Raw genomic sequence first — 10,426 nt, 5'->3', positions numbered from 1 at the left:
TTGTCTTTGTATTTGGGGTGCAATTGAAAATGAATGCCACTGCAGAACACTAATGCATGTAATGTGCGTTGCAGTAGTGTGTATTACCACAACACATAACACAGTAGAACTGTAAATGTAACCTTACTGTAAAGTTACCAGATTTTCTAAATTAAATATGGAGACATCCAATTGACCATGCCTACAAAACCACACCCTCATTTGTAGACACACCCATTTTTTTAGCATGCCCTGAATCAATTGGTCACAGACTTTTGGAACAAGAGGCAGGCTTTGAATGTATGAAGAAAATACCTTGGGCACAATGAGCTGCATTAATACATTTATTAATATCCACAAGAATGCAAAGTGCAAAGAACAATTCAGTTACAGGATAGTCCATTTCTTGGTAGTATTCAGGTGATTCAAATGGTCAGCCACGTATTTGTGAGGAGGGAATTTGGCCCGGTTTTGGGCCTTCACCTCCTCGAACTGTCTGTGCCTCCTCTCTGCGGCATGCCGGAGCTCCTGCTCTTTGGTCATGTAGGGTCGGCTGATCCAATACTCCGTCTCCGCTTCTATTTCCAGCCTCCTCATCATACTCTCCTTCATGGTCCATGTGACCTCCCGAGGCCGTCTGTACTTGCCAATCCATTGGCGACCACCTATGCCTTTCCGCAGGAGGATATTCGTCAGGAACATGGTCAAGTTATTCCTATAAAACGAAAAAAAGTTTATAACTTATTAAAAACAGACTTCAACTGACTTTTTTATAAGCGATAACGTGAGAAAGGAGATCTGAATGCTCTGTGTCCCTGCTGGGGAGATGTCAATCTCTTCTTGTCCCCATAACAGCTGTCAGTGGCAAAAGAATTAAAGTGTAAGTATATAAACGCTAACAATCAACTTTTTATTTACTCGCTTTTAGTCTTCTAAATATGCCAAACATTTTTGTAATATCTTTTCGACAAGTGCATAGCATACCTGTTTATCCTGCCAGAAGTTGCATGAGCTAAACACTTCCTGTGTTTTCTGACTGGGCACAAGAAGGAGAGGAGGAGGTGATGAGGAGGAGGGGTTGTGGCGATAAGGAGGGCAAGAAGGTGATGAAAAGCAAGGGTAGCGGGGATGAGGAGGGGTTATGGAGATGAGGTAGGGAAGGAGATGATGAAAGGTTATGGAGATGAGGAATCATTATAGAGATGAGGAAGGGAAGGAGATGATGAAAGGTTATGGAGATGAGGAATCATTATAGAGATGAGGAAGGGAAGGAGATAATGAAAGGTTATGGAGATGAGGAATCGTTAAGGAGGTGAGGTAGGGAAGGAGATGATGAGGCTTTATGGAAAGGAGGAATCCCTCAAGAGGTGGTTCTGGTCAGCTCAGTAGATTGGTTTGAGAAAAGGTACAAACAAGGCCAAGGATAAATCTAAGGAAAAAACCAAGCTTGCTTACCGACCAACTCACAGACAACCGAATCAACCTAACAGTAGGGCTGGGGAAAAAAAATCGATTTAAATCTTGAATCGAGTTGAGAGGTCAAATCGATTCAAAATTTCAGCAAATCGATTTTTTTTATATTTTTTTATTCTTCACCAGGACCGGCTGTGTTGCTGCGGGCAGGAGTTTTTAGGTGAGGCCGCGGCTTCGGCCTAGTCCGCGAGAGCCCGGACGCCGCGGACTAGGCCGAAGCCGCGGCCTCGCCTTAAAACTCCTGCCCGCAGCTCCTCAGGACCGGCGCAGTGTCCAAAAAAAAAAAGAAAGAAAAAGAAAACTCGATTCGAATCATGAATCGAGTTTTTTTTTTTTTTTAAATCACAGAATTTCTTTTTTTAGAAAATCGCACAGCTCTACCTAACAGTATGCGTTAAATACAGGGGTTTAGTCTGCATGTATTTGCGAATGCATGCGTAAGCTACAGAGCGTCGCCAAGGCACCCTTATTTCACTCATTAAAATGCAAATCAATTTATAACTTTTCTTGAAATGCGTTTTTCTGGATATTTTTGTTGTTATTTTGTCTCTCACTGTTAATCACTAGCCGACCGCCTGCCGTCGTTATATGTGGGCTGTTTGAAGAGGAATATTGTTGTTATGGCAGCAGATAGTTGCCATAACTCCAGTATCCTCTTCTTCAGCGGGCGGTCGGCTTTCAGATGAAAGTGGTCTCTGCAGCGGATTCGCTGTGAGATCACTTTTTATCAGTGGCGGGAGAGGCCCCCCGCCGAACAGAGGGGAAGATGGCCCCCACTCGGCTCCATAGCATTGACTGGCGGAAGCGACGTCAAGCGTCACTTCCGCCCAATGTGCTTAAAAAGAAGAATTTTATTTTTTCTTAAATTACATTTTTTATTGCATCTTAGTATAAATATGAGATCTGAGGTCTTTTTGAACCCAGATCTCATATTTAAGAGGTCCTGTCATGCTTTTTTTTCCTATTACAAGAGATGTTTACATTCCTTGTCATAAGAAAAAAAAGTGACCCAAACATTTTTTTTTTAAAAAAGGACAGTGTCAAAATAAAAAGTAAAATAAATAATAATAAAAAAATGCAAAGTGCCTCGTTCCGCCGAGCTCGTGTGCAGAACCGAACGCATATGCGAGTAGCGCCTGCATATGAAAATGGTGTTCAGACCACACAGGTGAGGTATCACCGTGATCATTAGAGTGAGAGCAATAATTCTAGCACTAGACCTCCTCTGTAACTCAAAACTGGTAACCTGTAGACATTTTTAAACGTCGCCTATGGAGATTTTTAAGGGTAAAAGTATGTCGCCATTCCGCGAGCGGGCGCAATTTTGAAGAATGACATGTTGGGTATCAATTTAGTCGGCGTAACATTATCTTTCACAATATAAAAAAAATTGGGCTAACTTTACTGTCGTCTTATTTTTTTAATTCAAAAAAGTGTATTTTTTACAAAAAAAGTGTGCTTGTAAGACCGCTGCGGAAATACGGCACAAAGCATTGCAACTACCGCTATTTTATTCTCTAGGGAGTTAGAAAATATAATAATAATAATATTATATATATATATATATATATATATATATATATATATATATATATATATATATATAGTTTGGGGGGTTTCTAAGTAATTTTCTAGCAAAAAAAAATTATTATTATATATATATATATTTTTTTTTTTTTTTTTTTTCTTTCCTTCTATCGGTTGAACTAGATGGACTTTTTTCAACGAGACTAACTATGTAAATAGGAGAGCTTATGAAGATGAGGAGGGAAGGAGATGACGAGGAAGAGGGGTTGTGGAGGAGATGAGGAGGAGGGGTTATGGAGAGGAGGAAGCATTATGGTGAGGAGGAAGGGAATGAGATGATGAGAAGAAGGGGTTATGGAGATGAGAAGAAGGAAGAGATGATGAGGAGGAGGGGTTATGGAGATGAGGAGGAGGGGGGGTTATGGAGATGAGGAGGAGGGGGGGTTATGGAGGAGGGGGGGTTATGGAGATGAGGAGGAGGGGGGGTTATGGAGATGAGGAGGAGGGAGGGTTATGGAGGAGGGGGGGTTATGGAGATGAGGAGGGGGGGGTTATGTAGATGAGGAGGAGGGGGGGTTATGTAGATGAGGAGGAGGGGGGGTTATGTAGATGAGGAGGAGGGGGGGTTATGTAGATGAGGAGGAGGGGGGGTAATGGAGATGAGGAGGAGGGGGGGTAATGGAGATGAGGAGGAGGGGGGGTAATGGAGATGAGGAGGAGGGGGGGTAATGGAGATGAGGAGGAGGGGGGGTAATGGAGATGAGGAGGAGGGGGGGTAATGGAGATGAGGAGGAGGGGGGGTAATGGAGATGAGGAGGAGGGGGGGTAATGGAGATGAGGAGGAGGGGGGGTAATGGAGATGAGGAGGAGGGGGGGTAATGGAGATGAGGAGGAGGGGGGGTAATGGAGATGAGGAGGAGGGGGGTAATGGAGATTGAGGAGGTGGGGGGGTAATGGAGATGAGGAGGAGGGGGGGGTAATGGAGATGAGGAGGAGGGGGGTAATGGAGATGAGGAGGAGGGGGGTAATGGAGATGAGGAGGAGGGGGGTAATGGAGATGAGGAGGAGGGGGGTAATGGAGATGAGGAGGAGGGGGGGTTATGGAGATGAGGAGGAGATGATGAGTAGGAGGGGAAGGGGTTATGAGGGGAGAGGTTTGTGTTCTTTGTGCTCCATCAGAAATGAGGTAGGGAGGGCTGACAACTTACCACATAGAGTGAACCATCACCTTACCTGTGGTTACAGGGATCCCTCTGCAGGACATCACCCCTCTAAGGCTTGATGTACACGAGACGTTTTTACAGCCTCTCCAGAACAATTTAAGTTGACAGATATAGTAACATGCGTTTTGCCACGTTTGCGTTTAGAAGCGTTTGAAAAAAAAAAATATATATATATATATTTAAAAAAAAAAATTTTCCCAAAATAGCCAAAAATGAAAAACGCCTCTAAACGAAACGCAGCTAAACGCGAGTTACCGCGTTTAGCGCTTGAAATGCCTCTAAACTCAGCGTCTGAACTCATTTTTTTGCTTTCCAAAAAAGGCCTCTGAACTCAACTGCCTAGAAACGACTATAAACGACCCTGTGTACATGTACTGATAAGATAACAGAGGAGAGTTCAGGAGCAGTTGAAAAAAAATGCCCAGCTGCTCCTAAACGTCCGTTTACCAGCAGCAGTGTACATGAGACCTATGTGGATCACTTTTGCCTATTGTATTTGCTTCCCAGCCTGACACCATGCCTGGAGAGAAGGGATTCTGTAAGAAGATGTTTTCAGTATTTACACATAGATGTGGTCCGTATGAGGAGATGCTTTTCTGATCCGCATCCTCTAGATGGTGGACATTGTTCTAGAAAAATGTTGGCTGGACACCCCATTTACACATGCAGTATTCACTTACACCACGTATGTTAACCACTTGCCGCCCACCATATAGCAAAATGACGGCGGCAAAGTGGTTTCAATTAGAGGTCGACCGATATGGGTTTTTCTCTGGCCGATGCCGATGCCGATATTTAGAAATCGCGGTGGCCGATTCCAATATGTGATGCCGATTTTTTTTGGGCCGATATATTTGGCCGATTTTTTTTTTCCCTTCATCTCATAAAATCTAACAGTTAGACCCCTTTCACGCTGGGGCGTTTTTCAGGCGCTTTTGGGCTAAAAAGAGCGCCTGTAAAGTGCCTGTAAAACGGCTCCCCTGCAGTCTCAGTGTGATATCCCGAGTGCTTTCACACTGAGGCGATGCGCTGGCAGGGTGTAAAAAAAAGTCCTGCAAACGGCATCTTTGGAGCGGTGTATACCACCACTCCTGCCCATTGAAATGAATGCGCACCGCTGCCGAAGCGCCTGCAAAGCGTTTTGGCAGCGGCGCTTCAGGGGCGCATTTAACCCCTTCCTCGGCCGCTAGCTGGGTTATAAGCGCCCCGCTAGCAGCCGAATAGCGCCGCTAAAATGACGGTAAAGCGCCACTAAAACTAGCAGCGTTTTACCATCAACGCATGCCCGCTCCAGTGTGAAAGCAACCTTAAGTGATACAGAAAATTTTTTACATTTAAACATTAAACAAAACAAACCTCCAATCAGTTCACTTGTATGTAGAATTTAGAAAAAAAAAAAAAAAACTATCTTAAATATTAAATACACAAAAACAGGTAATCAAAACTTTTGGAGGAAAAAAAATGGGCTAACTTTACTGCTTAGTTTTTTTTTTTTAATTCATTACTGTATTTTTTTTTTTTTAAATTGCATTTGAAAGACCGCTGCGCAAATACCGCGTGACATAAAATATTGCAACAACCGCTATTTTATTCCCTAGGGTCTCTGCTAAAAAAATATATATATATAATGTTTGGGGGTTCTAAGTGATTTTCTAGCAGAAAATACAGGATTTTTACCTGTAAGCAACAAGTGTCAGAAAAGATTTAGTCTTTAAATGGTTAAACTGAGAATTCCTACACGGAGTTCAGTCTATTGATAAAAAAAGAACTTGAAGAGATACAATGTATCTTCTTATCAGACTTGGCAGGCTGCCCAGAGGAGGAGAGAAGATAACTTTCAGGCAACTTGCATTGACTCTATTACAGAAGTCATTTGCAAGTCACGGCTGAAGTTACAATCGGCCTTTTTTATCAGCACAATCCGGCCGATGCCGATTAAGTAAAAAAACGCCAAATATCGGCCGATATATCGGTCGACCTCTAGTTTCAATACCCTGACCGGACGTCATATGACGTGATCAGGATATTAAGCCGCTGCGCGCCCCCGGGGGCGCGCATCGCGGCGATCGTTGTTGCGGTGTGTAAGTCTGACAGAGACTCTTTACCACGTGATCAGCCGTGTCCAATCACGGCTGATCACGATGTAAATAGGAAGAGCCGGTGATCGGCTTTTCCTCACTCGCGTCTGACAGACGTGAGTAGAAGAGAGCCGATCGGCTGCTCTCCTGACAGGGGGGGTCTGTGCTGATTGTTTATCAGCACAGCCCCCCCCCTCGGATCCCACTCAGGACCACCAGGGAAGCCGCCCAGGACCACCAGGATGGCCACCACACTGGACCACCAGGTATGCCCCCTAGACCCCAGGGAAATACTAATCTGTGCCCAGGCAGCTGCCAATCAATGCCCACTCACAATGCCTACCACTGCCAGTGCCACCAGGGATGCCTATCAGTGCCTCATATCAGTGCCACGTATCAGTGCCCATCAGTGCCACGTATCAGTGCCCATCAGTGCCCAGCAGTGCCGGCTATCAGTGCCACCCATAAGAACCCATTTTTGCAGCCTTTCAGTGCTCAGTGTCACCTATCAGTGCCACCCATGAGTGCCCATCAGTGCCACCCATCAGTGCCGCCTACCAGTGCCCATCGTCAGTGCCCGCTCATTGGTGCCACCTCATCTGTGCCGTCTTATCAGTACCGCCTTATCAGTGCCCATCAGTGAAAGAGAAAACTTACTTATTTACAACATTTTTTAACAGAAACAAAAGCAAAACTTATTTTTTTCAAAATTTTCGGTCTTTTTTTATTTGTTTAGCAAAAAATAAAAACCGCAGAGGTGATCAAATATCACCAAAAGAAAGCTCTATTTGTGGGAACAAAATGATAAAAATTTAGTTTGGGTACAGTGATGGATGACCGCACAATTGTCATTCAAACTGTGACAGCGCTGAAAGCTGAAAATTGGTCTTGGCAGGAAGGTGTATAAGTGCCCGGTATTGAAGTGCAGGGCCGGGACAAGGGGTGGGCAGGAGGGGCGACTGCCCTGGGCACTGTGGTATTATGTGGGGTAGGGGGGCACCACAAGGAGATTGGGGGGAGGGGATTTGTGTTGGGTGGGGGAATTTAGGGGGGTGGTAAGGGGTTAAGAATTGTTCTAGAAGGGCAGATTTGGTGAGATTTACTAGGAATGCTTGAGGGGATTTTTTTTTGGGGGCGGTGCTAGTAGGAGTGATTGGGGGGTATTTGTGCTAGGAGGGGAAGTTTGTGGGGGGAGATTTGTGCTAGGATAGGGGATTGGGGAGGGGAATTTGTGCTGGAAAGGGGGGGGGGTTGTGTTTGGAGGGGAAAGTTGAGGCATAGAGGATTTGTGCTAGGAGGGGGAATATTTATTTTTTGGGGGAAGGGGATTTGTGCTGGGGGCATATGGGGAGAGAGAGGATTTGAGCTGGGTGGTTAGGGGGTGAGCAAGCAGATTAGCGATCAATTTTTTTTGGGGGGAGGGGATTTTTGCTGACACATAATACTCATACATAATGGGGGAGGGGGGCGCAATTTGACATGTTTGCCCTGCGCTCTAGATAACCTTGTCCCAGCACTGTTAAAGTGGTTAAACTCAAGGCCCACAGGCCAAATCTGGCCCGCCAGGTCTTGTCATGTGGCCCTCACACCCAGTTTTGCATCCAGAACACGGGAGAACTCCATTCCGCCACCTCCGTCTTTCACCCTTCGCTCCCCGCTGTCACTTTTAAACACAGAAGCCTTCTGTGTTTACGAGGGACAACTTTGCTTTCAGCGGCTCCCAGATCTAAGAGATCCGTGCATGTACTTATGGTGGGGCAAGGAGGGACAGATCTCCAAAATGTAAGAGAGAGAACGTTCTCCCTGCAGAGCGGCCTACACGGGTAGGTACTAGAGCTGGGTCAGGTAGGAGAGAGAGAGAGAGGTGATTAAGCTTTAGGTAGGGTTGCACTGTGCATAGCGCACCCCTAAACCCTGCACTCTGTACACAGCACACCCCTGAACCCTGCAACCTGTACATAGCTCACGCCTGAACTCTGCACATAACACACTCCTAAACCCTGCACTCTGTACATAGCTCACTCCTGAACTCTGCATGCAGCGTAAGCCTGAACAATGCACTCTATATGTAACGCACTCCTGAAGCCTGCACTCTGTACATAGCTCACTCCTAAACTCTGCAGGTAATGCACTCATGAACCCTGCAACCTGTACATCGTACACTCCTGAACTCTGCGTAAGCCTGAACACTGCACTCCATATGTAACACACTCCTGAACCCTGCAACCTGTACATAGCACACTCCTAAACCCTGCACTCTGTACATAACTCACTCCTGAACCCTGCACTCTGTATGTAGCACACCCCAGATACAACCAGCGCTTTGAGGGCAACCATACTGTTGATGCAGCCGAGATTAAATTGAGTCTGACACCCCTGACTTACACCATACTTTACATTAGGGCTGCAACTAAGGATTATTTTCATAATCGTTTAGTTGGCCGATTATTGTTTCGATTAATTGGATAAAATCATTAAAAAAAAAACGTAATGTGCATTTTTTTTGTTTATTTAAAGTAATAATGAAAATTATGGGGCAGCACTATTCCTCCCGGGAACACCAATGATGGGGCAGCACTATTCCTCCCAGGAACACCAATGACCGGGCACTAGTTCTCCGGGGAACACCAATGACCGGGCACTAGTTCTCCGGGGAACACCAATGACCGGGCACTAGTCCTCCGGGGAACACCAATGACCGGGCACTAGTCCTCCGGGGAACACCAATGACCGGGCACTAGTCCTCCGGGGAACACCAATGACCGGGCACTAGTCCTCCGGGGAACACCAATGACCGGGCACTAGTCCTCCGGGGAACACCAATGACCGGGCACTAGTCCTCCAGGGAACACCAATGACCGGGCACTAGTCCTCCGGGGAACACAAATGACCGGGCACTAGTCCTCCGGGGAACACCAATGATGCGGACCAGCTAATCGATAATGAAAATCGTTGACAACGATTTTCATTATCGATAATATTGAATAATCGTTTCAGCCCTACTTTACATGTCACAACGCCCCTCCCCTGACAGCGCCACGCTTTAAGAATTGCAATAGTCCTGCTGACAGCGCCATTTTTTGCTGTCACAATGCCCCTGCTGACAGCGCCATACTTTACTCCTCACTTCGTGGCAGCAGCACGCCCAGAGTCCTGGAAGTTCCGGGCAAACCCAGACTGTCTGTATTGGCACAGTTGAGGCATCACCCCTCAGTGACAGACAACCGGCAACGTAAGTGATGGAGAAGGGACATGCTGTGTCCCCCTCTGGAAAGGTCTCATCCTCTACAAACACACACATTGTAACCAATTATCCTGGCTGCCATGCTGGTCCATCAGCTGCACTACTCCACATCTTTTTTATTTCTCTCTGGGTCAGTGACTGAGAACACTGTGAAGCCTGGGGATCATCACACCAACCAGACAAGTAGCATTGTGTGAAGGTGGTGATCAGTGGCCTCCCTTCTTATATATTCATCGGGGTAGTAACACCACTCACCTCTGACCTCCGGCTCACACGAAAAGTACCCCCTGATGCTGTCAGCTACCTCTCCCCGGCAGGTCACCGGGCCAGCCGCGCTCTATTGCCCTTCAGCGTGCGAACCCTGATGGGCCCCGCGCCGGAAATGCCTCGGCCGCCATATTTCTTTGGGGCTAAACCTGAAGCTAAACGGGTTTATTATACCAAAACGTTCTTACGAGTGAACGTTTAGAACCGAAATGAAGAAATGTATTCGTAGCTACACTTATTTTGCCTTCTCACACCCGGTCGTATCGCGCTTCTAATAGCGCTCTGCCAGGAGAAAAAATGGCGGCATGCGTGTGCCAGGTAAATGGCGGAAGTGATGTAAAAAGAGCGGTGTCATGGCGGCGGAGAGAAGCGGGGCTGAGCGGTGATGTTGGGGCAGTGTTGGTGTGTTATGGTGCAGAGCTGAGAGATCATAGGTCAGTGATGAGAGGGGGAGGTTATATCGCTGGGACTACAACCCGAAGCATGGGGGTTGAGTCAAGAGGGCCGGTAATGGTTGGGCTGATGTAGGAATGTGAATATTTAGGGTTAAATCCTGTTTACTGTGTAGGGGGGCCCTGTGTTATGTACATAGACTCTGACGGTGACACCACAGATGGCGGCTTACTGGGGTTCTC

General features: G+C 46.4%; 1 protein-coding gene across 1 annotated transcript; it reads right to left on the bottom strand.

Moving 5' to 3' along the window:
• Positions 1-310: 310 nt before the first annotated feature.
• On the bottom strand, positions 311-9,936 carry MRPL57 (mitochondrial ribosomal protein L57). Its single transcript, XM_073628418.1, has 2 exons — positions 9,780-9,936; positions 311-694 (listed from the first exon to the last, which is right to left on the bottom strand). The coding sequence occupies exon 2, from the start codon at positions 679-681 to the stop codon at positions 367-369; it is 315 nt and encodes a 104-aa protein (XP_073484519.1). The 5' UTR covers positions 682-694; positions 9,780-9,936; the 3' UTR covers positions 311-366.
• Between the last annotated feature and the right edge of the window lie 490 nt (positions 9,937-10,426).

This window comes from Aquarana catesbeiana, linkage group LG04 (assembly GCF_042186555.1).
Source record: "Aquarana catesbeiana isolate 2022-GZ linkage group LG04, ASM4218655v1, whole genome shotgun sequence".
NCBI classification, from domain to species: domain Eukaryota; kingdom Metazoa; phylum Chordata; class Amphibia; order Anura; family Ranidae; genus Aquarana; species Aquarana catesbeiana.
This window is presented reverse-complemented; position numbering and strand designations above follow the sequence as displayed.

Excerpts from the sequence above, each read along its gene's own strand:
- MRPL57 (XM_073628418.1), bottom strand. The coding sequence starts at position 681 with ATGTTCCTGACGAATATCCTCCTGCGGAAAGGCATAGGTGGTCGCCAA.